This window comes from Anopheles ziemanni, chromosome 3 (assembly GCF_943734765.1).
Source record: "Anopheles ziemanni chromosome 3, idAnoZiCoDA_A2_x.2, whole genome shotgun sequence".
NCBI lineage: Eukaryota > Metazoa > Arthropoda > Insecta > Diptera > Culicidae > Anopheles > Anopheles ziemanni.
The window spans coordinates 89331973-89359903 of NC_080706.1; the positions used below are offsets into that span (position 1 = coordinate 89331973).

The 27931-nt window shown below is 50.0% G+C and overlaps 1 protein-coding gene across 2 annotated transcripts; it reads right to left on the reverse strand.

Annotated features, from left to right (window-relative positions):
* Positions 1 to 3: 3 nt before the first annotated feature.
* On the reverse strand, positions 4 to 27646 carry LOC131289198 (unconventional myosin-XVIIIa). Of its 2 annotated transcripts, XM_058318407.1 has the most exons (9): positions 27402 to 27646; positions 23997 to 26897; positions 23307 to 23939; positions 22705 to 22827; positions 22582 to 22653; positions 16231 to 16593; positions 4345 to 6383; positions 4083 to 4271; positions 4 to 1493 (listed from the first exon to the last, which is right to left on the reverse strand). In XM_058318407.1, the coding sequence occupies exons 1-9, from the start codon at positions 27570 to 27572 to the stop codon at positions 1343 to 1345; spliced, it is 6642 nt and encodes a 2213-aa protein (XP_058174390.1). In that variant the 5' UTR covers positions 27573 to 27646; the 3' UTR covers positions 4 to 1342. The 2 variants fall into 2 exon arrangements, with proteins under 2 accessions (XP_058174390.1, XP_058174392.1); XM_058318409.1 differs by lacking the exons at positions 22582 to 22653; positions 22705 to 22827; positions 23307 to 23939; positions 23997 to 26897; positions 27402 to 27646 and adding an exon at positions 18202 to 19816.
* Between the last annotated feature and the right edge of the window lie 285 nt (positions 27647 to 27931).

Consider the following 27931-nt stretch of genomic DNA (forward strand, 5'->3'; position numbering starts at 1 on the left):
ATCATTTGAATTCTAAGGTAAATCGGTATCGAAGGTAGGTGTTTTTATATCATTATTGTAAACGTCCTGATCAATTCTCGCTCATCTCTATCATTTGCATGTTCATTATTTGATTTGCTTAAATGTGCCTCCTTGTTTAATATTAAATAGTATGTCATTATGTCGGTCTAGCACGGAACAGGATAATAACGCGACTATCGTGGGCTATGATAATTCCTCTCCTCCAACGCAATTCCTATCAACCGTCTGACGGGCTTCCAAGAGGGGGAGTGAGAGAGTGGGAGAGGAAGGATGGAAAGCTAAAAGATTTGAACACCGGAAGCCGGCTTCTTCCGGTCTCCGGTGAAACAAAGGGAAACATATTTAACCTAGAGCGTTTTTAAGTAAGTAGTGCGACAACAATTAAGACACGTGTACACTTGTAATCCTCGAGACGATACACACATCAACTACTAATCCTCTTCCAGTGGGGGGGCACCGATTCATTTCGCACTGTATTTAGCGTTAAAATTTGTTCGATTCAGTTTTGTTTTGTTTCGTTTAATCTCCTCTTTATTTTAAACCTGCGATCATTCTTCTATTCTCATATACCTATAGTCGTTACCGTTGTAGCTAATCAACATATTGAGCCACGCACGCTCTAACCCTACATATGATAACACAAAACACGTAAGTGTGTGTATGTATGTTTATATATATAAAAAAACACATAAATACAATTTAAAAACGAAATAAAACAAAATCTACCTACGATATGCTGATGGTGGTGGAAGAGAACGGTAAAAACCGAAGAAAAACCTACTTGGATTCACGTGGTTGGAAAAGTGTGTTAACGCGCTTCTATGATCGACATATTCTTGAAGCGAAAATTCGATTTTCGAATGTGCAAAGGAGGCCACTTCCGTCCGCAATTCTGACCGCGCGCCCCTAGGAGTGGTAGGTTGTTTGCACAAAAGTATGTGAATAAATACGGACATTTTATCGATTTGTTTATCATATATCGTATCATAAGCATAATGGGTAAGTATATGTATAAGAAATATGTATAAATATGTACGCGTATAGACACAATTGATTTTTGTAAGAGTGTGGCTGGCTGCTCGCTGCAAACCATTTGTTTTGTCGATTATATAGGAGACACCACGCTGTGAATTTGGTTTGGTTCGGTAAAACATTTTCAGATGATACTGGTTCTCGATGCTGAGACATGCGCCTGTATCGGTCGCCGACGAGGCTTCGGAACCGATTGTGTTTTGCGATTGGTATTTTGTTTTGTTGTTTAGAATATGGCAAAAAGGAGGTGACGAACGGTGCTGAGCTAGGGAAACGAGCTGGCAGACTTTCAAGCAAAAGAAGAATCGTTCAACGTTCCATCGTTCCCGTTGCTGAGCCTCGTCGTCGTCGTCGTCCCTGGTGAAGATGCTGCCGTTGGCGATGTGGATGCCGTTGTTGGATGGTTCTCGGAGGAGCCCGTCGCCATCGTGAGGGTGATTCTGAGTGGAAAAGAACAATAAGCACATAAAATCAGCATTAGTACAAGCGTTGTCGGTCATTGGAACAGCTTCACTCGAAAGCAATGGGATTAGAGATAACATTGAAACGAAATATAAACCACACGTTCTGTTGGGTATTGGCAAAACAAAAACTACATCATCTTCGTCGTCGTCATTTCTGTTCTGTTAGCAGTAGCACAACACACGCACTCGGAAGCTGCTTTTAGTGAACACTGAGAGACACATGCGAGCACTCGGTAGGCTCTACCTCTACGGATGTTGCCACCAGTAGTAGAATGGTCTCTGTGAACCGTTTGGTGGTGGTGCCTGGTTGGATCTGTTGTTCGATTGAACAGAGCTTCTTCTTCTGCTGCTGCTGTATGAAGGCGGTGGCTGTTCCTTTCTCACCGGTGCAGATATACTGCTACTGCGGACGTTGCTGCACTTGAGTCGAACGCTTCCACCACTAGCTTCTTCCGTGCCCGACGACGTCCTGCGTCGCGGTGCGAAACGACTATCGATGCTAATTGCACGACGATATTCTGTCAACAGACTCGTGTATGACCCCGGACCGGGTGAGGAAGCTACGAAAGGCGAGGGAACCACCGGAGGGTTGGAAGTCCTGGGGGTGCGAGGTTGCCGTCCTGGGTAAAAGCTTACACTGCATATGGGTGGGGGTGGTGTGTCGTTATTTGATTGCAATGGGCAGTGGAGTTGAAGATTGCGGATCCCCCGGGGAAGAGAGATAAACACAATCAAAGAAAAACGGCCAAAACCAAAGGAAGAAAAAAAGGGGGTGGAAAACGGAATCATTTCAGTTCGATGCATCGATTCACTTATCAATCAAACACACACAAGAAAATTGCCAAACGAAAGCGGGCGCGAGCAGCATGAGTATGACGTATGACGGAAAGGATGAATAAACGAACTATGTTTTAGTGGCAACGAACAACGAAAAGTGCACACAACATGGACGACATATGATGGGCGTAGGAAGCGGCAAGGACTTGAGCTTGGGAGGGCATTAGATCCGCTGGTTCCACACACAGAAAAGGTACTGTTTTTTTCGTGCGGTGTCCTCGTTTTCCAGTGGGATTTTGGGAGCTTCAGAGTTACTTCGTCGTTCGGAGCGGTAAATGGTGCTGGGAGAGAGCTTCCGGAAACGTGATCCAGAGAGCAGGGGCAAGCAGCGGGGAAAGCTTTCTGGTTTTGCTTACATTTGAGGTTTGACATTGTTCAGCAGAGAGGTATGTGTATGTGGCTGAAGGCTTGCTCCTGATGGTATCCTTTTCTCTCCGTTGGTCCCGCCGTTTACAATAATTATCGCATTTTATCTTTAAATGCAACTCCTTTTAAAAACTGTGGCTCGTTTGAATACTAAATCTTAAGACTAATTTTTCCACTGCTTTCCGCGTCCTTTCTGGCGGCAATGAACACATCTGTTCTCAGCTAGCAATTACGGTCGCTTCTGGTTTCCGGCACTGGATGCAGATCCAGTCGAGGCAGATGTCGTTAGGACGGCAGTGGCAAGGCTTGCACTACTACTATTCGTCATCTTGTCCATCGAACGGGATCGGCTGCACTCGATCGCCTTCTTGAACTCGTGTATCTGGTTCTTCAAGTTCTTCAAATCCACCAGATCGATCTCCGAGCCATGCGCGTCGTTCGATTCGTCGCGGATGATCTGGTTGAGCGAGTGTATTTTCTCCTTGATCGATTTCAGCGTGTCGATATCGAAAGGAAATTCACACGGCTCGTTGGTGCTGCTAATGGGGCACTCGATCACACCTTTCGCTGCTGCTGCTGCTGGTGGTGCGTCGTCCGGAACAGCGTCCCGGGGTGGTTTCATGCCCCCCTCGTCGGACACTTCTCTTCGCTCCACCGTCTCCTCCGAAAGAGAGCTTTTTTCCGCATCCACCTTCTCCGATCCATGACTTTCGACCGACGGCACTGGGGAGGCAATTTTCTGTGGCAAACTGCTGCTACTGCTGCTGGAAGGGTTGCTACTACCGCCATTGCTGCCACCACCACCTGCGGCCTGGTCTTCGAGTACGAAACTTTCGTCCTCCTCCTTGATGGTGGGAGGCAAACGCTTCTTGCGGCGCACACTTCCAAGCAGACTTGGACGTGTCCTAGAGAATGTGGTTTCCACCAACATGGTGGTACGTGGGTTATTAAATGCGACTTGCACAGAAGTGAAATGTTTGATGATGATGGTATTTTAACACAATCGATTTTGTTTCTTAAACTTATCATTGATTTACATTATTTTGTAATTGGGAACACATGGAACGTTCAAGAAATAATGTTTTTTTTTCTTAACATTCACGCTACGAAACACCATGTTGTTTGTTGCAAGGGAACGTCATCGCCTACTGTTTTCAAACGATTTATAAATTTAAAAATTGAAGCAACATTAAGACGCAACATACGAACATCTTTGAAACACTTATCACTTATGTTTCCATGGTGTTTAAAAATACTACATTAAAAAATCTTGAAAGAAAATATAAAATGTTGCCATGTTCTCGTAAAACCTCTAACTAGGATCCCGAAGTGAAAAATCCTAGAAGTGAGAGAGCTTCTTACCTTGGATTATTGCTTTCCTTGCGACCGTCTCGCGTTCCACCGACCAGACTCGTGCTTCCCCCTCGGCTACTGCTGACGCTACCGTTGGTGGTCACACTGAAATGGTCCCCACTTCCGACGCTCGGTGATTTGCGTGTTACAGTCGACTCGTGGAACGAATCCATCGACGACGAACTATCGCTAGTATCGCTGCGAAAGAAAGTAAAAATAAAGATGGCCGTTTATTCGGGGAACGGTGAGTTGGTCCGGTTTGTGTACGCACCTATCCGATTGGTATGAATCGCCCTCCTCTTCCATCGCCTGCTGCAGGTCGGCTATCCGTTGCAGCGCAAGCCGTAGATCCGCCCGAGCCGAAGCCGTCTCCTGTTCGGCCGTTTCGATGCGTTTCTCCAAATCCTTGCGCTTGGCGAGGTTCTCCTGGTCCCGGTTGGCCAGCGACGAAAGCTCATCGCGCAGCTCGCGTATCGTCTTCTGGGCCTTCTTCAGCGAGTCTTGCGCCTGTGACTCACGGTTGCGTGCCTGGCTCAGTTCGCCCTGGAGCTTCTCGAGCGAATCCTTGTGCCGGGTCAGCTGGATCTCGATGCGTGCCCGCGTTGCCTGCTCGAACTCGAGCCTCGACTCTAGCTCTTTGGTTCGCAGCTCCAACCGCTTGAACTGCATGCTGTTCGACGAGTCGCCGATCGTCTCCACGTTCTCGAGACGTGCGGCCAGCTCGACCACCTGCTCCTTGAGGGATTTCTTCTCACCCTCCAGCTCGGACAGCCGCAGCTCGTATTCGGCGATGAGGGATTGCTCGCTGCTTAGCTGCTTCACGGTGGAGCTATACTTCTTCATTAGCTCCGCCAGCTCCTCCTCATTCTCGTCGATCTGGGCCTGCAGTTCGGTGCGATCGCGCTGAGCGGACGTTGCCTTTTCCTCGGCTTCGTTGCGGCCGCGTATCATTTCCTCGATCAGCATCTGGGCATCTTGTAGTTCACCCTCGAGCACCTGACGTGCCTTGACGGCCACCGTTCGCGCAGACTCAGCATCCTCGAGTTGGTTCCGCAGCTGCCGCACCAGTGCCTTGCTTGCCGAATCACCCTTCGCACGCTCCAGTTGGCTCTGAGCGTCACGAAGAAGGGCCCGGTATTTCCGGGCATCCCGTTTCAACCGCTGCACCATCGCTTCCTCCGCCGCCCGCTCGGCCCGATCCTGATCCTCGATGCTGTTCAGCCGTCGTTCCAGCTCGTGCTTATCTCGCAACAGCTGCGTGCGCTCTTCGTGCTCCTGCTCCAGCTGACACTCGAGCGACTTTATCTTTTTGTACGACGCACCACGGATCTCCTCCATCTCGTCGTCACGCTGCTGTGCCTCCTTACGAGCCTCCTTCCGGATCGTCTCCAGCGACATCTCCAGGCGCAACTTGGCCTGCTCGAGCAGCTGTATCTGGCCGGCCATTTCGTCCAGCTCTTCGTCCTGCTCCTTGCAGCGCCGATCAAGCTCCATCTTCTGACGCTTCAGCTGGGCAATCTCCTCCTCCGTACCGCCACCGAACGCCATCTCGTCCAGCTCGCGCTGCAGCACATTGTTCTTCTCCTCCTTCAGCTCCAGCTCGAGCCGCACATCCGACACGGTTTGCTCCAGCTTGCACTTCTCCGCCATCAGCACATCCTTCTCGCGCGTCAACCGCTCCTTCGCCTGCCGCTCCTGCCGGGCCGTGTCCTGCAGCGTCTGACACTCGGCGTCGAACTTGCGCTGCCGCTTCTCCAGCAGATTGTTCCGGCTGTTCTGCTCCTCGTACAGCATCCGCAAATCGTTCATCTCGTTCGTCATCTTCTGTGCCTTGCGCTTCCACTGGGCCACCACCTGGCGCTGCTCCTCCACCTCCTCGTACGCGTCGGCCAGCTTCTTCTCCAGCTGCTTCTTCAGGCCCACCAGCTGCTCCAGGTCGTGCTCGTGCTGCGTTTGCAGGCGCTTTTTGGTAAACTCCAACTCCCTCGCGACGCGCTCGTACCGAAGCCGGTAGCTCTTCGCTACCTCTCCGTCGACGCCGCCCATCAGGTCACGCCCGTCGGCGCTACCATCCCCGTCGTAATCGCCGATGGTGCTGCAATCGTCAAAGTCACAGTTCAGCTCGGACTTGGCGCACAGCAGCTCCATCTCCATCTTCTCCGACGACTCCTGCAGGTTGCGGTATTTCGACTCGTACTCCTTCACCTCCTTCTCGAGCCGCAACCGTTCGGATGTTTCCGTCGCCAGCCGCTCGGTGATTAGGTTCGAGGACGAGTGTTCCTCCGTCAACTCCGAAGTTACGTCGCTCAACTGCAACAAAAAAGTAGATAAACGATCATTTAATTTTAGTTGTATTTTTGAACACGGTTATTTTATCTATAAAAAAGAAAGCTTCAGTCTATTAAACAGCAGTCATTAGACAACACGAAATGTGGTTTTCAACCTTTCAAATGATTTCCACACAATACAATGTTCGAAATCTTTTAAAATCATGCGAAAGAAGTCGTCTTAAATGCGTAAATTTCTGATGCTATAATGATTGTTCACTGCCAGAATTGTTTGAAGGTATATGCTCAATCAACTTAATATTATTAATAGTTTCAAAAAGAATTATAGCAAACTTCTCCGGTAAAGAGATAAATAGGGTACTAAGAGTTGTGGCGCATACAGTCTTCTTGAAAATACTTAGACTATTGGCACATTTTGTCCTCTGCACATGTTGACCCCGAACCCAATTATGTGTGTTGTAGTCTTATATTGCTTGTATAAATTTGTGCAATAAAACCATGGTTGTTAGTTGTAAAAAAGTTAAAACTATGAGTAAAACATAAATTAATTCAATGATAATTATATCGAGCTCTTTCGCAAAAGGAATCATTGAAACTGGTAGTAGGGGTTTTCACATTAAATAATAATACGACGATATAATCGTCGATCTTGATCATGCGGCGAAACCGCACAAACAACACGCTATATGAAAGTGACTCGTCGAGACAGAGAGAAGATGCCCCATTTAACGAACAACAGAAAAAGTGTTTGTTTTTAATGTAATTCGATCGCTACGACATCTTCCACATTCCACTCTCCTTGGACGCGATCACCCGCCGCCCATACACATTACCTCTTCGCTCATATCCACGACCGTGCTACAATCGTCGTCATCATCTTGGTCGTCGTTGCCACGGCGTAGACGGCGACTGTACAGTGCTGCCTTGTCGAATTTCTGCGCCGTCGGCAGCTCGCAGTAGAATGACGAGGACGCACGCGAACTCGACCGCGAGACGCCACTGGAGAGTCGGGGCGACTGCTCCTTGAGCAGCTGCAATCCGCGCGTAATAATATTGGACACACTCCGCGATCGAACGGCCCCGAGCCCGGTCACATCGCCAAGTGCTCCGATGGCACCCCCTCCGTATGTGTCCCCCCGCCGGCGTAACGATCGGCCCAGGGTGCGCCAGTCCTGCATGACGTGATCGGTGCGGCGTAGGAAGTCCTGAATCTTTCCGCTCAAGTACTGCGAGGCCGACCGGGCCAGGGAGCGGTTGCTACCGAATTTGGGCAATGGGCCACCGCCGGCACCGACCGGAAGATCGACCGCAATCTCCTGCGGGAGTGTGGCCAGCGAGAAGAGGAACTGCTCAAGCAGACCGTTCGGCAGCGTTCGGTCACCTTCGAGCGGGCCGCAGGACATGGCACGGTCCGCCATGGCTCGCTTCTTGATGGCCCAATGTTTTCGCTCGCTTTGCTTGCTCGACGAACCGCTCGTTTCCGTGTTGCATGGTTCCTCCTCCTTAACCTCCTCCTTGACCACTCCTTTCTTCTCGATCGGTTCCACCATCTTCTTGTCTTTCTTTTTCTCCTTCTTGGCGGGTTCCTTGGTTCCATTTTCCACCACCTTCGAGATTTCCACCATTCCCTTCACCACGGTCGTGTCGGCCGTTTCGTGCGTGATCGTCGTCTCCACCGTGCCCATCAGTTCCCCCCCACTCGTGTCCTTTTTCTCCCCCTCCTCGGGCGCAACAACTTCCGCCGTGGCTTTCGGTTTCTTTTTGATAATTTTCTTAATCACCTTTCGCACCTTTACCACCGGTCGGCTTGCGGGGGACGTTGACGTTACCGCGGTGGTCGCTACATCACCACCGACTTCCTCCTTATCCCCATCCGATTTGGCCAAACTTTTGGACGACGCGGACGTTCTCAGCGGTGTTTTCTCCCTCGCTTTTGGTGTTACTTCCGCAAGGATTTTCCTGTCCGCGGGAGATTTTTCCTTCGGCATACCATCGTCCACTCGGACCGGTGAGGCACGCGCTTTAACACCACGATCCGGTGTGATCGACGATCGGTTCGGTTTCAGAGACAACCGGACGCCGATCGGTGCTCCGGACAGCAACCCACCACCACCGGTGGACGATTTGAGGCTGGCCGATTTTTCAACACCATTCTTCTGCTCAACACCGTTGCTGGTGGAGGTGGTGGTGGACGGTTTTTCTCCATTTTCCTTCCCCAACCGGGTGGCGCTGGGTGATCGTCTCAGATCGGCCGACGTTTTGTACGTCGTCGTCGTCGTCGTCGGTTCCTTTTTGCTGGAGCTTTCTTTCACCGACGAAAGCTTTACTTTCATTTCACTTTTCCCGCTTTCCTTCCTGACCGTCGGTGGAAGCCCATTTGTGGCGGGCGAAGGTGCCGACATCGTTTGGATGCTACCATTATTTCCCTCCTCCCTCTGGCCGTCACCGTTGACGAGTTGTTTTTCCAACGCCGATGGTTTCCCCGAAACCTGCTGCACGAAACCACCATTTTCCTTCGTCATGTGCGGCCCCTTTTCGCTCGCAATGGCCATCAGCATCGGTCCATCACCCACAACCGCTCCTCCTCCATTGTCGTTGCTTTTCGGCAGCAAATTGCTCGACTTTGTGGATTTCGATTTTGACAACGCCACTGCCGGTGTTGGTGTTGGTGGCGTTGCGATTTCGTTGTTATTTTCATCAATAACACCACCGTTACCGTGCTTCTTCTCGTCCTCCTTCGTTTTGGCCCCGCCATTCACAGCTTTGCTCGCCGCTTGCGTGACGCTTGGGAGGAAACTTTTCCACGACAATTTTCCGCCCGACGCGGGACTGGGCGGTGGCTTGGCAGACACCGGTTTCGGTTCGTTTTTCGTTGGCTTCTTTACGATACTGCCAGCGGTGGTGATGTTTTGCAATGCGGGCGCTCCCGGCGTCGCCGCCGCCACCGGATGATCTTCATCTTGGCGCTGCTGCACGTCAGCGGATGTTGCTGGCGCCGCCGCCGTCACCGTCGTCGTCGTACTCTTCGGCTGTACTGGTGTTGGTTGTTGCGTGATACGCGACGATGAGGGTGATTGCGTCACGCCGACCGCCGATGGGGCCGATATAATTGGGCGCATTTTGATCGGCTTTCGGCCAACCGACCACCGAAACCCCCTCGGGTGAAACCGAGAGGAGCGGATCGATGCTGTTGGCTTTCACTCCGTGGGGTGGGTGTCCGACACCCTCCCTGCGATCTTTCCTCCTCCTTTCCTCTTCTCACAAGCGACAAGTGTAAATCACCGAAACTTAATGCCTCACTGGCGACGCCGTTTTATGGATGGTTTTATTATTAATGAAATACCGCAACAATAACAACGATCGTCGACCCGGGGGCTGACGCGGTCATTATCATTATTTTACTCTGCGGGGATGTTGTCTCTGCGCTCCAGTTCTCGTACACCAGGGTTATTTTAAATTTTCCGTTTAACGACAACCGAACGATGAGCTCTCCATTCGGAGGCCAGTAACATTTTCAGAACACAGCGCGATTTCACTCCTTTCCCTCATCGATCACATTGCTTCGGAGACTAGTTCCCGACTAGAATCAAACACCTTCAACTGACTCTCTTGGGTCACTCTTTTCGTTGCCCCTTGGGGTAAAATATTGAGATCAAATCACTTCAAACAATTTCGTATTAATTTCGACACACCAAATCCACTCGAGAAGGGAAAGGAAAAACTTTCCCCCACTAGAACGATCCTATCCTGCCGTTTCCCCCTCGTTTTCACCTCACTTGGGCGCCACACAACTAAACTCGGTAGATTCGTTGATCGATTGCGATTGCGATCGTCGGATTTAATTTGACTTTAATGTGGTTCTTGCTTTCTTCTCATCTGCGTGTTTTGCCAACTTGCGTCGATTGCACCATAACGCAGCACCGCTCCGGACCACACCACCACCACCTGTCGTCGAGAGTTCGAATTTTCCCAACCCACACCCCCACACCGCCGCCGCTCCACCCGATCGTTTCGTCCGTTTTATGCAACGCGTTCGTCGTTCTTGTGTGTTCTCTGGTCGCGCGGATCTGATCGTGTTCCTGCGTGCGGATGCATCCGAACGCAAACGCAACCGACAGCGCACTGGGAACCCGGACGACAAGAAGAGAGAACCACGGCCTGCACGACCAAACAGGCCCCAAAAGCCGGCCGCGACCGGGCCAGCTACGTCAACCGAGCGAGGGACGGAGCGTCGAAGACGGGAAGAAGCTACCGGGGGCGGGGGACAGTATGGTTTCGTCTCGTCGTCGTGCGCTGGCCCTACATTTCTGGGATGCGCACTGCGCGGCACAGTTCTATTTAAACACTCTGGGCCAGGTCCTAGGGCGTGCGTTGGACAAAACTAAATACGCGCGAAAAGAATTCATTACAAATAACAAAATCGTACAAGTAGTTTTTAACTGCAATCTCCATTTTCAGAGCAGCATGAATTGTAGCAAATGTAAAGTCATGCTTGAAATAGAAATTATAATTCAAGCAATAGAGCCAACACGCCAGAGTTTCAGTATCGTTAAGAAAAGGATAAACATTTCAGCTAATTGTAATTCCGGGATTAATTGTTACTGGTCCATTACCTTCTCACCACAATAAACTAATACGGTCCATGTAAAACTGTTTACAATAATAATATTAAATGCTGCTATTTCGTCCGTAGTGCAATAATAAAAGATAGCAACAACTTAACGACATGTTAGTTTCGAGACATGTCGTTAAGTTGTTGCTATTTTTTATTATTGCACTACGGACGAAATAGCAGCATTTAATATTATTATTGTAAACAGTTCACGAAACCAGTTTTAGACAGATTGCGTTTAAAATATACACATCAAAGTCTCGGGAGTTACAGTCTTTTACATGATCCTGACAGGTAGCTTCAAATGATGGTAAAATTATGAAAAAATAAAATAAACAGACTATTTACTATCAGCGCATATTTTACGACGCGCTCATAAATGTGTAACCTTCGCAGTTTGCTTTAGTATTCACTAGAGTAGTATCTTGCATTTTGATGCCTCATAATTGTGGAGAGAATTGAACTGATATTGTATAATAACACCAACCTGATCTAAAACAGTGTTATTTTTAGTTGAAGTTGAAAAATCTGATATATGTTGGTGCACATGAGCTGTACGGTGAAAAGATATCGAAAAACTTTTCATGATTTTGTAACCTACAAAATGCTCTTGTTTTAAATTCATCGGTCAACGTACGTCAGTATATAATTTTGTAGTATTTTTTTCTATTGAGTATGTACTCGGTGTAGAATACAATTATATATGTAACTATATAATAACTGAATACAAATTCAGTTGAGTTCCGTGGAAAATGTAATTCGAATGTTATCCAAAATCCAGCCATCTAGCCCACTGTGCCACTTTGACCGACGCACTAGGTCGCAACTCACTCACCGACCGATCACCCCGACCGTTACGACCTGCAACCAATTCTTCCTCCCTGCCCGGGGTGTCGGTCGTTGGTTGTGACAAAATAGTCCACCTTCCCTTCCCTCTGCCTGCCCCTCCCCTGCTCGTGCACGGTCGATGGACCTCGACGGGAAGACAAATCAGTCAAGTGAGCAACAGGCGCGAACGACAAATGTAACAGCAGCACGTATTACGAACGAACGAACGAACGAACGAAATGGGATGGTGTGTTTTGTGCTTGGCGAGACGAGAGCATATGCTGCAAAAAAACGGTGGCGTATCTTATTTTTAGATCACTTCGGAACCAGAGTGAGAGCAGCGTGATTGGCGTTTCGGGACAGTGGCGAGCAGCTGATTGGCGGCCCGAATGCGTGGAGTGTGCGGAATTACAAATATTGTGCGTAAAAACATCGTCCACAAACCGACCGGTGGATGGAGTTCCCATTTCCAAGCGGATCCAAATACACACCGTGATCGCTGGGGCACTGGAATAACATCAGGAGGAAGTTTCCCTAAAAGCAACGTTAAAACGTTGGAAAGAAAATACAGCGAATTTAACCAATTTTGTAGTTCTTGAATCATCATATAAAAACAACAATCCGACCAACACTGTCACCAGTACGGGAAAGAGGTCGATGAAACGGCCGCTGATAGTCGCAAATAGGAATTGAAAACCACCAGACAAGACCCATCGCCCTGCCGGTCGATTATCTAAATACTTTCGTCCCCAAAGGAACACAAATAACACCAAACTTCACTTCATTCGAGAAGATAACGACGAGAAAGCAAGCGCGAAAGCAATAAGGCGCAAATGAAGTAAAATGATCCTTGTTTTTTGCCCGGTCGCCGTGAACGGGCGACGGGAGATGGTCTCGTAATTATCGAAGCCAATCGACGAAGACGAACGAAGGCACGGATGTTTCTTCGTTCGTCGAGTAAAGACGGCGGTGGTATGGTTTGTTTGGCGACGGCGACGATGATGAGCCCGAACGACGCAAGTCAGCTGTTTTTGCACGCGAAAAATGGACCAAGAATAAGAGCAAGAGCTAAGGCAGGGGACCAAACTGAGCGAAGAAGTGCAAAGCGAGCGGCCATCGGCACCAGAACATGATGCTCGATTTAAGAAACAGAGTTAAATGCAGAGGAAGATAGTCGCATAGGGGGAAGGTCTGAAGCGAGGGAATGGGAAAAAACAAAATCCTATCCACATCCGCGGCCGAATGTCGCAAAAGGGCGCCTCTCTTGGACGAGGAAAACCAGGGATGTTCTTTAAACGAAAAACAGATCCCTCAGCCGTGCAAGTTTTGAGCAAAACCCATCGAAACAGATAAGTCCGTCCGTCTTGAAAAACAAAAAAAAAACAGGAACAGAACACACAGGGACGATACGCCGAAAGATTGGCAATCGGACCGCCGACCGGACGGGTTTAAATTAACGCGGAACCCCAAAAAACCGAGGCGCATCAACCCGGTGCAGAGATCCGAGCATCTGCTGCACCAACAGTGGGTCACTAATGAGTTGATGAGTTGAAGCAACGGGGGGGAGCTCAAACCGATGCAGAATATGCGTGCCCGTTAATCTTTTTCGGTTTTAAATGGATCGTATCTATACATTGTTTTGGGGCCTGGCTGGCGACGGACAAACAGGCGTTCCGAACGTGCAACGCACTCAACTCAGGGATCTGTGAGGATCTGCGGGATGAGGAGGAAAACATTCTGCAATCCACAACAAGGAAATAAAGTGGTCTGTCCAACAGCCAGAACTAGAAGCAAGTAGACATTTTCTTATTAACAGATACAACGGCTATAATCGTAAAGTTTGCGTCACAAATTTACAATTTCCCAATCTATTTCAATATGGAATAGAACTAAAACTGGCGATAGAAGAAGGCAAAAGTTCTACTAAAAATCCCTAGTAAAGTAAATCACTTAACTCCACACAAACGATGTGTAGTGTACATACTAACATAGCAATAAGTAGGCTAAGATAAATATTGTAAATCAACGCAAGCTGTGGATCACTATATAAAAGTAAAACGCCAGCTGGCAAAAGAAGTTCAGTCTTGACTTCCAACATGGAAACATCCTAATAGACATAGTATTCCCACTATATAGATGTATTGAACTAATGTTCTATTTGAAACGATTCTCGTACTTTTTTGACTGTTCAATTTCCCATTAGTCCCATTAGTTAGACCATTCGTTTGATGTCCATGTTTCTTGTTTCGCAGAGGAAAGACTTCTAAACAAATCAACCTCCATTGTGCCTCAGACGGATGTTTCCATTTGCCTCAATGGTACCTCCCCAACAATCCCCAACCCCTTAACATCTGGGCGATAAATCTACACCTCGAAACCACAAAATTTCGCTCCAATTAGTTAGGTACGATCGGATCGCGATGTAACACGATCGCGGAGGACGTCTCAACCGAAGGCGAGAAAAACGAACAAATCCGCCTAACGACACACCAAACGACGTAAACGGATCGTGTGTGTGTATGTGTGTGTATGGTTGATGGAATCGGATCGGAACAGGTTTTGTTATGATTGGCGACTTTCCAAACAATCGATCGCGAAGATAAATTACACCTCTCGCGAGATGTTGGACAGGAGGAGCGCTAAGGAAAGGAGACGACGCACATTGAGACGTGGGAGGGAAAAACATTTAGAACAAGACACTGTTGCATCTCCGACGATCCGCTACGGTCCGAGACCACACCCGACGTTGGCAACACGGGTTTGCAACGGGTTGAACATGTTGTCCAACGCCACAACGGAGACGATGATCCGCGATGCGAGAGTTGGTTGGCGGCGTCCATCGTCGTGTGATCGACAGGTCCATACAAGAGGTGAAATTTAGCGATAAACCGATGCGGTGAAACAACAGCAAAAAACTTTCACCTTACCGACACCGAAACGGGAGTTGATTTGTCGCGAAAATGTTTCCCCCGGCGTTGCGCGCCGATTCTCCATGGACAAGATCGCATCTGCATATGGCAGGGACCCGCCACCGACGCCACGAAACTTACTCACTGCACTCGAACAAACTGCGTAACAACTGCTTTAGGGCACCCCTTTCGTGGCCAATGTCGAGGTACAGGTGAAACTACTCGTTGTTTTTTACTTGCTTGCTTGTAACGACTTGTTCTGCAGCGCCTCGTTCGAGCTCGAGTGTGGCTCCGATACACAGTGGCCGATACACGGTCATGTCCACGGCAATCAACAACATACGGTTGTAACAGCTGTGTGTTTTACACGACTACAAGCCACCGTAGGGCCACCCGATGGAGACCGCCCCTTCGTTGAAGGAGGGTTTGGAGGACGGGGACGAGGTGGGGGCGTGATAATAAATTTTCCACCCACCTTCCCTGACCGGCCGCGGGGGTCTACAAAAGTCTGGACTGCGGGTATTTTGCACTGCGTTGGATTGCGCCGAATGACACACATCAATTATTCGCCGAGCTGACGATTGAAGATCAAAACGGGCGAACGAGCGAACGAACGAACGAACAAACGAGATCTCCATTCCAAGCGCATTGCACTCCCACTGCTTCCCCGTTCTTGACCGTGCGGAGGGGGTCGAAGGTTAATGTAGGTGGCGGATGGCCCCAGCATGTCGGGGTGTGAATTTGGTTAGCATCCTCCTCCGGAGCAATGCGTGTCACGAGACAGCATGCCATCGCGCCGGCAAACTCGACAAGCACAGGGCTGGAAAACCCATGATGGAAAAATAAAGTTTAAACTTTTTTTTTTCATAGTAGAGGCTCTTTTTTCCACTCCACTGGAGTATGGGTAAAATCATGTACTGAGAATATTGTTAAAAAAATCTACAAGCTGTGTAGTTTCTTCCCAGACGACAAAGGACAGGAATTCAGAAGACTGCAGGCATAAATAAAATATTCGGTATTTATGACAAAAATACCGTGTTTTGGAAAACAAACAATATGTATACAAACGAACGTAGTTCAACAGTTCTTTAGCGAAATGAAATTGTTGCTTACTTTCATCACCGATAGACCATGGCAATGCAATGAAAGAACAGGTTTTACCTCACTGCAGTCAAATATTGGCTTCCAGCATTATATAAACTAACACAATTTGTGTTTTTTAAAGTAAACTTCTTATCCAATTTCTGATTTGCATTGTTTTGTTGATAGCACATCATCGAGGAATCTACAAACACTTTATTACAACATACTTCAGTTGCGTTTAGATTTGTGCTCGCAGTTTGTGGGAGTCCGTGGCAATGGAAATACGTTTCATTGCCAACAACTGCAGTGGGGTGAGCTAGGAAGGTTTGCCACCACTGCGTAGGTACACAACGCACAGGGCTTCCGTGGCCACAGACACAGACAACCCACCCCAGAGTCCCGCCGAAAGCCACCCACATCGGAAATGTCTCACTTACCCGCGCTTCCAGCTTGTGGTTGGTCGCCTTCAGCTCGTTCCGCTCGGCTTCGATCTTCTCCAGCTTGGCGCGAACCTGCTGCAGCTCGGCCGTGGCCGCCTTCAGCTGCTCCTCGGTGCGGTGGACGGCGAGCAGCGGCATCACCCGTACCAGTAGGCGCCACCAGGGCCAGTCGCGTACCTTCAGGAAGGCGCGCACGTTCCGCTGGATGCAGCGAACCGCCAGCTCCTGCAGCCGCCGCCGGGCCAACCGCCTCCGGGCCAGATAGCCCCGGCAGTGGGCCTGCAGCTGGATGACCCGGTCGGACAGTAGGTCGTCACGTTTCGCCTCCAGTGCGCCCAGCACACCGGAACGGAAGAAAACCTAGAAATAGACAGCGGAGACAGAGAGTTAGCGGTTCGTGTGTGTGTGTATGTGTCTCTGTAGAAGAGTTCAATCGGAACGAGGTGAAACGTTTCTAGTGAGGCGATAAGCAGCGAAAAAAAAACACATTGTCCCCACCTTACCTCACCCACGCTCAAAAGCACGCCGTGTCGCCCGGACTCATAAATACGAACTAAATGTATCTCGTCGATAATAGTTGCCCAATGACCTTATCAAAAACGCCCCAGCTGTGCTTTGACTGAAGAAAATTTGAAAAAAACGCCCCCATCCACAGCACGAAACCGCTTCCCTGACACTCGAACGACGTTGAGCGACTTTGCGGAACATTGCAAAAGAGTACGCGGCTTGGCTTGATGGTCACTGGCGCCCTGTTGTTTCTGAATGAAACGTGATACATTTTTCGCATATTTTTTTTTTGTCGACTCGATCTTTTCTCGCGCATTTAATTTACGAAGGCGCCTTTGCGACACGAACCTTTTCACGGTATTTCCTTCACTTATGACACCCGCAAATTGACTTGGGGCGTGGGTGAGCGCGAATATGCCGAGTCGAGGATTGCATGACCCATCAGAGCAAAGAAAAATTACGGTCTTGCGCTTATTAGGGACGGAAAGAAAAACCCTCTTTCTCCTCTTGATCAATCCTTCACACCGTTCGTCTGCATGGGTTTGCTAAAAAAAAAGACAATCAAGTGGATGAAAGAAAGTGTCAATGAAGTTCCCAATTGGAGGCAATTAAGGGCGAAGAAAATACATTCAATTTATATACTGTGCGAATTACATTCAGATTCAGATGCTGTTTCCTCCCTGCGCACGTCGTTTACTCTCAGTTTTTGACATCATTTACCCAACATTCATCACGAAACCAAACCTTGGGTCGTTAGCCTGGCCAAACCCGGGCCCGGTAAAAGTGGCCCCATCAACCTAAACCTTGAAACGATGCACCATACCTACACGGCTTTCGTTTTTCCCGCAGCGGAAACCTCAAACTGACAACAAAAAAAAACATAATGAGAAAAATAAACTCTCACTAATTGTCCCGGCCTAATTGGGATCGTATGATAAACGACGATCGATCACGGAACTGCTACCCAAAAGGGCGATAAGAGCCAAAAGCACCAAATCGTGCCGTTTTCTCCAATGTTGATAGTGGACTTCGTGGATAGTGTGTGTGAGTGATGCTCTTCAATTAAAAATTAACTGTACAATTTTTTAGCCACATCACTCCGGTTCAAGTATAGGATGAAATTTTATATCTTTCGAAAGGTTTATAATAACGTTTATCATCTACGGTACGGGTAAATTACAGAAAATGGTTTACCAAAAGTTTCCATTCGTTTTCATTTCAATGGAAACGCTTATTAAAAATAATATTAATTGGAAAATTTATCTTATATTACATAATTTGCTCTGAGCGAGTAAAATGGAGCAAATATTGCAATAAAAATAAAACAAACCATTCGAAATCACTCATGGCTTACGTAAAATTCGTAACTCTATCAACGACATACAACTTATGTGCAACTCAAAACAATTCCATATCCCCGATTTTTTAGATACCAACTCTCCTCCTCTCGGCTCATGTTACCTTCTCCTCACCGGTGACACCAACATCGTCGTTGATCGTGATTATTGGACGTCCAATCGATGGCGCGAGTGGTGCCGATGGTGGAACGCCTTTGGAAAGTTTCTTCTTCGGAACCGCCGACGTTCTGGTCCAACGTCGTCCGATCGAGGTGGCAGCGGACGGCATGATGGCCGTTCCGCCACCATCGATTGCGGCACCGTTTTCGAATATTCCTAAAAGGCTCTCGTCAAGCTTGCCCGGTAGCGTGGCACCACCACTACCTACATTACCACCACCAGTACTGCCAGGTTTTTCCGGTTCCCCTGCGAACAGGTCCAGGTTTTCGTTTGACATCCGACCAGAATCCTCACTCCAGTCACTCTCGTGGTACGAATCTTTGGTCGACACTGCCATCATCATCAGAGCGGTGGTTGGTGTGTTGCCGTGCGGGGGCAGTACGGGTGGAGGAGGTGGGGTAGGAGTCGATCGGGTAATCAAGATCGGTGCTGGTGGACACACGACAACACCACCATCACCAACGTCACCGGCAACCGCCGCCGTCAGGACGATCGTGGCCGGGCGTGTCAGGGAGGCACGTCGGGCCGTATTACTACTGGAGCTGGTGGTGTTGCTACTTATCAGCGAACTCGTCGAGAGGGTTTTCCGTTTCCCACCGTCCGTGCCACCACCGATGACAGGCGACCCCGCAGTGTCGCGGGCCGTTTTTGCCAACTGGGAACAACTTTTGTTTTGCTTCACAAGGGCCGGAGATTTCAGCGGTGCCGGAGCGGTCGTCAACGCTGGTGGCTTGGGCCAACTATTTCCCCCTCCTCCTCCTCCTCCTCTCCCAACGGCGGGAACGCTGCTGGATGTTGTCGTGGTTCGTGAAGCCTTCGCGGCCAGAGATACACCACCGTTCGCGAGCCGTCCGTGGGCCACTGGTGAACCTTCGGTGCTGCTGTGCCTGTTGCCCTGCGCTAATCGCTTGCCGTCCGACACGGAGGTTGATCGGTTACTAGCGCTACTGCGGCCACCGGTCACTCTACTGCCGCCACCTCCAGCAGCAACCGAAGCGGAGAGTTTCTTCTCACACACCGCATGACCTCCCGCCACCGTTGAAGATCCTTTACTGCCCGGGGTGCTGTTGCTGCTGCTACCGGTGCCGGTGGTTGTGATGGTGGTCGACGTCGTTGTGCTGCTCTGATTGTTTGTGCTCTTGTTTGCGCCTCCACCTCCTCCCGTTCCTCCCGGGGTGCCGTTGTTCGTGTGCGTTTGGGTCATCACGCTTGACGTGACCACCGTCGTCGACGTAGTGGTCGGAGTCGGTGGCTGCTGCTGCTGCAGTTGATAGTGCGTCGACACACGCGACACCGTGCGTATCCGTATCGGGTTAACCGTTAGCTCTTCCACCTTGCGCAGTATCTCATGGCCCTTCTCCAGGCATTTGCACAACAACTGATCGCCCTTCAGGGTGGTGGTGCTTGCGGCGGTGGCGGACGGCAGCCCGCGCCTTACGTTTCCTCCGGTGGCCGTGACAGTGGAGCGCTTGCTTTGGACGCTCATCTCGGAACGGGCATGTTCCCGGCCCCGGCACGGATTCACAATCGTCGCTCGTTCGGTTCAATTTTTCCCTTTGTGTCGGTTGTCTTCCTCATCCGATATTAAAATTTGATGGAAAATTGATCAGACGCTGACCGGATACGTCAAATTTTGAACCAAAGTCTCCTACGATGTTTTAAATTTATCCTTATTTGAGTAGCAAAAGACTACTACGATCCTTTACATACACAACCGATGCAATCTCAGAAATCCATCAAAGTCATCGCATCCGAACGTAAACGCACACTTTGTTGTCCTACGAATAAATCAACCAACCGCACACACGTTTTGGGGTACTACTTTGTATACTTTGTGACCTCGCCTGGCCCAGGTTCCATTGAACTCCGAGGTTCAGCAAAATAGACGAGAGCGCCCTAGCGCCGTTTGATCGCACTCCATCTACGCCTACTACACACCAGCACTATCATCATCATCATCATCATCACCGTGATCATCAGCATCACATCCGTTGGCGCCACCGGCACTCGACCTTTTTTTTTGTGCTCTTTCAGCATCCGTAATAAAACACATTAATTTCCATGATCGCGGGATTGTTTTTGCACACTTTAAAAGAAAATACGATTATGATACACAATGGAAAACGCATGCGCTTCCATCGGCCGCGAAAGAAGAAATAGGGTCGCGCCTTCACGAATCCTCAAGCCGTGGCTCCACAAACGGGGAGATGAAGCATACACAAAACAACAACAAAAAAAAACAAAAACCCGTACACACATGCACGTCGGCCTGATGATCGCGCCCCGCTAAAACACAGACTCTCCTTTCCTTTTCTCCATGCGGGGCACAAATTTTCCTCCGTGTCTCTGGTGTCTTGTGCCGGGTTGCGCGCACTTCTCCTCTCCACACTACTGCCTTGGACCGGACGCCGATGATTGTTTCCCCGCCACTTCCTATGCTGCGTCCCCTCGTCCTACTCCTAGCACCCAAGATCGCCGACCGAAGAAAAGTATAATGAATCGCTTTCACGCTTTTCTCTTTTCTCTTTTCTTCGCGCTATGCCGTGCTAGTTGGTGGCCGGTGAAAGCACGTAGAAGGCGCACTTGAGCATGCAACACAAAACCGCCAGGTACGATATGCCAAGTTATGATACCGTCGTTCTGGACGGAAACGAGATCGCCGGAACGGAAGAAATGTGCACCATTTCAAACGCCACGTCCGGCACGTCAATAGTTTGATGTCGGTGATATGACTGGGGTAGGCATTTAAAACGTTCCCGTCCTCAGCCTCGAGTCGGCAACATTCCAGCGATCGATCGCGTTAACTTAAGGTGCAACGTTGCAATAACTGCTGCACCGTTAGCCAGGGGTGTACACAACATCACACAACGTCCACAAGCCCAAACCCGACACCGAGCGGCTGCAACTGCGTCCGAAGGTTCTCAGCTTCGACGATGTTCCGAAAAAGGGAAGTCAGGAAAACAACGAAAGATTCCAACGCACGCATAAGAAACCGTTCAATCGCTCGAACAAAACTCCACCGACTCAGGCAACAGTGGCAAGAGCTTCTGGGTCGCACTTTAAACGCTCTGTTCCCTAGCGGAACCACCAGCAGCACCAGGTTCCTTCTGCACCGCCAGATCACCAAAACACAAATGCACGCGCACACGATCGGCGGCCGCACACCGATCGATCGATGGTGAACGAATGAATGCTGAAACGGCGCGTGGAGGCTCGATCACCTTGCTCGCGATCGCTAAATAAAATAATGGTCTGCTCTCCTCGACGAGACCGAGGGCGAAAGAGGCTCGGCCCCGACGTCTTCCTTTACTTCCGATTCTACGTACGGGCGAGGGCGAGAGATGCAGTGATGCTTTCGGTGTTTCGGCATCACCCTTTTACTTGCCGCAGCGCATAAAACGCACACCAAGATGTAGACGGTTCGTCCGGCGTCAGATCGCGCTTTTTGGAACGTGTGCTTTTGCGGAACACTTGCCGCGTACACGCGACGAGATCGTCGTCGCTCGGGAATACCAAAGGTGCCAGTCAATAGAAGTTACAAAAAAACGAAACAGTGAGGTTTGTGAACCCCGTGTACACAACCACCGTGTTGTTTATAGCCCGCGGAGTGTCGCGTTCGGTTCCATGTGTTTGTTCGATCCGATCCGATCGCGCTGATCCCCGCGATGCCGAAGATCGAGTGAAAGCGCACGCAGGTGAAACATCTCACCGTTTCGAGCATTCGAGCAGAAGAGACAACGGGCTTTTGAGGTGCTCGAAACCGTCAGGTGGAATGGCCAGTCCTATTTTTTGTGAAATTTTCATTGAATATGAAAATCAAAATATACTTTCTACCATCACGTTCTTTTTGGTAACATACAAAGATCATTAATAATTATTACCAGATATTTCACCAGGAGTGAGTGAGTAATAATTCTCAAACCCGGCACAATTCTCCTGTAAGATAAACTAATCTGAAAATTTATTGTTTTATGATCAGAGATCAGCTCCAATAGAAGATGAGTCAAAATCATTCCATGGACTAGATTACCTGAAATGGGTAACAAAAGCTTTAACAAAAGGTTCAGAATTTATTCATTACTAGACATTCGAAACTCCAAAGAATCATTTGTCAAATCGAAAAAGTTTCAGCTGATAGATTCTTGTGATCGAAGGATACATAAGAAACAGCACATCTGAATATACCCGTTATACACATAGCAAACAAGACAACGAAAAACCTAAAAAACACACTAAAATATTCGAAATCAGTTTAACGCCACACACAACAAGTCCATTCCTTCCACCCGTTCGTTTCCGACTAAACTCAATGGAAAATCCTTACCTGAGTCGTTCCGATGCGATACACGGACGGGTCCACCTCGCAGTTGCTAAGAATACTATCAACGGTCGCCGCCTCACCGGCCCCACTGACCACACCTGGCCCAGCGCTGCCACCTCCACCCGCTCCTCCGCTCGTACCGGCTTCGGCAAGCAGTCCGAAACGAATTACAAACTCCGACAAGGGCACACTGATTGGGAAACCCAATCGATACAATCGCGCAAAGTCGAGCATCTGGGAGCCACGAAGCTAGTGGAAGGGAAGAACAGAACGGACAGAAGACAATCAGTTATCATTCAGGTGATCAGCATATCAGTGATTTCTAAATAGGGAAGATAAGTTTGACACGTTTGCGTAAGGAAGTACAACCTCAGAAAAAAACCTCAGTGAGTATGGAATTGAGGTTCACAAAATGACTCTTTTGGATTCACGATTTTCTCATTCTTGTGTATGATCAGTAAATATTGGCGTGTGTGGCAATTATATTTTGATTTCACAACTGGCTCGAATCGAAATAAATGTTACCCAAACAGTTAAAAAGACCTCTAATATTTTCTTCCCTATTTTCAAATAATTTTTGCTCAAGAAATAAAACAAATTAAAGTCAGATAAACCAGTAATATAAGTACGCGACAATGATCGTGCATTGTCAATGTTTGGTGTCAACTAATAAACTCACTTTCTGACTCTTTTATTACATGCTAGTGCTAGCTCCCACCCATACTTACTTGACTTCGTAGCAATGGAATGTTGATGAGGTCCTCCTGCTCTCTGGCACCGTTGTCATGTCGCGCCTGTTGCTCGAGCACGGGCACACCACCGGTGGCCATCGCCGTGCCGCCGTTATGTTGCGGAAGGTAGCAATAAACGTAGTGCATACCGGTGCGCCGAAGCGTATCGATCAGACAGTCCACCGTGTATTTCACCTGCACGACGACACTGTTCCGCTTGGGGAACCCACCGGCACCGGCGTACGTCCGCCGGATGCTGCTCATACGCCGCAGGGACTGCTGCGAGGATGAGCCACCGCCACCGCTTCCCCCGACACCGCCGAACGCAAACGAATCCATCATCGCACCGCCACCGAGCGTGCCGACGAACAATCCATTGATTTCCGGCTTCACGCTGTCACGCAAACAGTTCAGGGCACGCTGCGGAAGATAGTGTGCCTGTGCGGCAGCTTCCTTCAGCCAGCTGGTAACCGAGTATAGCACCGGGTTGGTCCCAAGCAGGTGCTGCAGTACGACGTCACACGAGCCGGTCGGAACACTTGCACGCAGCAACAGCGTTTCCCGGCTTTCCCGATCCCCGTACGCAGCGAACAGGCGTTCCAAGAAACGAGCATCCCGATCATCACCACCGTCGTCGTCGAACTCATCGATCGGTGCCCCACCACCACTGGTGGCCGGTGGGTTGATCAGCTGCTCCTCGTCGAGCATCCAAAGCAAACCCTTCCTCGGTTCGTGGCTTTGTGGAACTTTATCCAACAAAGCCACCATGGCCGCTGGGCTGCAGATACCACCGCCTGCTGCTGCTGCATTACCACCATCGGCCGTCAGAGCTAACGGATCCTCCACCGTCACCATTTCCTGCGCGTACCGGGCCCTTGGCTGCACAAGCATCGCATTGTGGAACAGTAACTGCAATCGTTCGTGCAGATAGTTAAAGCGAAGGTCCGCCAGCGTACTAGCACTACTGCCTCCAACGCTTGCGATGTTCTGGAACCCGGGCACATCCACCAGCAGCACCGAGCCGATCGTCTGATGCGGCGTAACGGCCGTAATGGACTTGTTTATCAACCCCACGATCGTGTAGAACAGTTCCGTGTAGAGGGCTTCGGTGAAAGCATTCAAACCTTCCACAACGGCGGCCGTCGTGGGACTTGCCTTCGTGCCTGCACCCGATCCAGCCTCTGGAAACACGTAGGACAGTAAATCCTCCATCGGTACCCCGAGTAGCGTAGCTGCTTTCTGTGCGGCACGCGGATTTACGAACTGCACCCGACCCGCCACCGTCACCACACCGGACTGGGAGAGATGATGGATGGCCGCCAACACATACCAGATCCCCTTGATGGCGGCTGGGTCGATATTGAGCACTCGGAACGCCTGACACAACCGTTGATAGTCGATCGATTCCTGCTCGATGTTCGTTCCACTGCCAAGAGCCGCCGACGTTCCCGAGAGTGGCTCCAGCAGTAGCTCTTTCCGCAGTGCTCCACCATCGACACCGGCCAGAAAACTCCACCGAGGTCCGCCGTTCGGGTTTCGCCCGGGATGCGTGGATCCTCCACCAACCGGGCGCATCCGATCGATAGGCATCACTTGTATCGAACCGGATACAATTTGCCCCCCGTGGTCAAAGTCGAGGGCGAAAATTTGGGTAAACTTGGTCGCATTTCCGTTCAGCACCGACCGTTCGTTACCGAACGCATCCATGATCGTTCCGATCGCGCTTACTTTCTCCACCGTAAGGGCACGGACGGCGGACGAAGCGGACGAATCCTTGCTACTTCCCGCCGCAAGCGTCAGATAGTACAGTGCGTGTTTGAAGCTGGTCGTTTTGCCCGCTCCCGAACGGCCCATGAAGATAAGGCTTTGGTCGCGGCGCGTTTCCAGCATCGCTCGGTAGGCCGTTTGCGCCTGGGAGAAGATGTGTGGTGGCATATCATCTTCCGCCTTGCAACCGCGGAACATCGAGGCCACCTTCTCCGAGTAGAGCGCCAACGGAGCCATCGGGTTGACAACGAGCAGGACGGGGCCAGCGCGTGTGTGGATCAGATTGTTGGCGTACCGCTGCCGCAGGACGTGCAACACGGACGATTCGTTCAGGTGCGGCAGCTGGCAGATGTCTTCCACGAGATCGAACGAGCCCGGATTGGTCACCTCCAGATCGTCCTCGTCGATCAGCAGCTCCTCGCCGGATGCTTCCAGTCGGATCCAGATTTTACCCGGCGCCTGATGATGATGCGAAGGCATCGGTACGGTCGAGGGGGAAGGTTGTTGCTTGAACGCCGCCGTAAACCCACCCCGATGGATCAACCACACACGCCCCCGGTTACCGTTCGTTGCGTCAAACACAGGGGCCAGGGCATTACCCGACGGATCCCCATTCGTCGTCTGCTGGTGCGCGTGATGTTGTTGCTTGTGGAATCGCTTGCTTGCGCTGCGCTTCAGCGTGTTGCAATCATCGCGATCGGTGACACCGCTCGGGTTGGCCGGACCCACCGCCGAAACACACCGACGAGACAGTTCGATCAATTCCGCGATCGGTTGCACCTGAACCGTCACCGAATCGCCACTATTTCGTATCATCTCGATGATCGTCTCACGGCTCAAGTCTTCCACCGGTTGTCCGTTCACCTTCAACAACCGATCACCGGGTAGCAATCCCGTCCGGACTGCCCCCGTCGAGCTTGGCTCGGCGAATATGATTGCTTTCATCTGCGCACCAGCGGCACCCTTCGGTGCCTGTAGGAACGCACTGGCTGGCGCCGTCGGTGGTGATCGGTCGAGCACGAACGCTTTCCGGAGACTGAAGCCAAAGTCATTCCGGGGACTCTTCTGTCGCTGGATCACCAGCTCTCGGGGCGGTGGAAGCGCATGAATGTGGATCGGAGGAAGCGACAGAATCACGCTATGGTTCGACGTGACCCGCTCGTCGAAGGGATGGACGCGCCCGATGCGCCCCTCGTACCCTTGCGACTCGCCAACCGGGCTGAGCGAAAACGGTGGCGTAGCGAAGGACGAGTTTGTCGTCGTTGTCGTCGTGTCGGTGAGACTGTCCGCACTGGGGGACGGCGAGGCGAGCAGCTGCAACATGGCGGCCGCCGATGTCGATCCACCCACCGTCGTGGTCGTCGTTGACGCGTGCAGCGTTTGACCGGAGGGTGACGAAATGACCGAATCGGACGCTAAGTTCGTTCGCGATCCCTTCAGAATGCCCCGCTTCGGTGGTCGCGGTGGAATGGGCGGCAGGGTCTTACTGCCACCGGGCGTATGTTGCTGCTGATGCTGGTGCGCATACTGCTGGGAACCCATCGCCCCATCCATCGAGTGGCCATCGCCGTACGAAGACGGTGACGTGGGTTGGTGGGTCGTTGTGGTGCTGCTAAACGATACGCGCTCCACCATTTCGCCATTGCGATCGATGTAGGTCGTCGTGTTTGCGACGGCCAGCACTTCCTCGGTACCACGGTCCAGCTCCCGGTGATCCACATCCAGCTGGGCGAAAAATGACGCACTGTAGTCCGCGGTAATCCCACTCGGGAGCTTTTCCTTCTCTTTCCGCCGGCCACGAATTTTCAGCGAACGACGAACCTACAAGAAGAGGGCATTGAGTGAAAACACGTTCGATGCTTAAATGACTGTCGTTGGTCGAATAAATCGAAAAAAGTTTGTTTCATTTTCAACGTAGAAATATTCCCATAAAACAATTGCAAATGTATTGCACTAGGGCGAATGTGAAATGTTTAAACAGAAGACAGTAAACTATCGATAATTCAGAGTACAAAATGAAAACAACGTTAAAAGAGATTTTATTTCGATAAGCAAGTTTTCAATAGTAAATTATTGAAACATGATATAAACAATAAATCTTTCAACCAAAACGAAAGAGTTCGTAAAGAAAATAAGCAAATAATAATGATGGTAAACACTACCCAAAAAAATTAATAAAATCTAACATGAAAATACGATAATTTTCCAGATAATGAAATTACCATAATTTTTATTCACTTTTACTTCCTCTGTTGAACGATACAAATAAAGATCAAAACATTTTTCGTTTCGATTACGACCAAGCGATCCAAAAGCGCTTCCTACCTCATCCAGCCGCAGCAACTCCTCCGCACTCATACTTCCGGAGCCGGAATTCCCACCACCTCCACCCCCGACCCCGAGCAGCAACTGTTTTCCCTCCTTGCGGAGCTTTTTCTCCTTCTTCCGGCGATCCTTGTCGTCCCGATCCTCGCCACCGGACAAACCGCTGATCATCGATAGCGGACCTCCGCCGGCGGATAGGCCGGTTCCGCTGCCGCCACTTCCTCCACCACTCCCGCTGGTGTTGTTGTTGTTGTTGTTATTGTTATTACTGCTCCCCACACCAACCACACCCTTCTTCATGAAGTTGAACATTTTGGCACACAACACAACGTTCACGTTCGGGCTGGGAAATGTTGTTTATCCGCTCCGTTGAGCTTGCGTATGTGTGTGTGTGTGTGTGTGAACTTTTTTTATCTTATCCAAATTCTTTTCCAGCTACGCTTCGGCACAACGAACCCTGCCAAGACGCGCCTTGGGCACTTATCTTATTTGACCAGTTGGATGCCAACGAAAAAAAAAAGAAACACGTT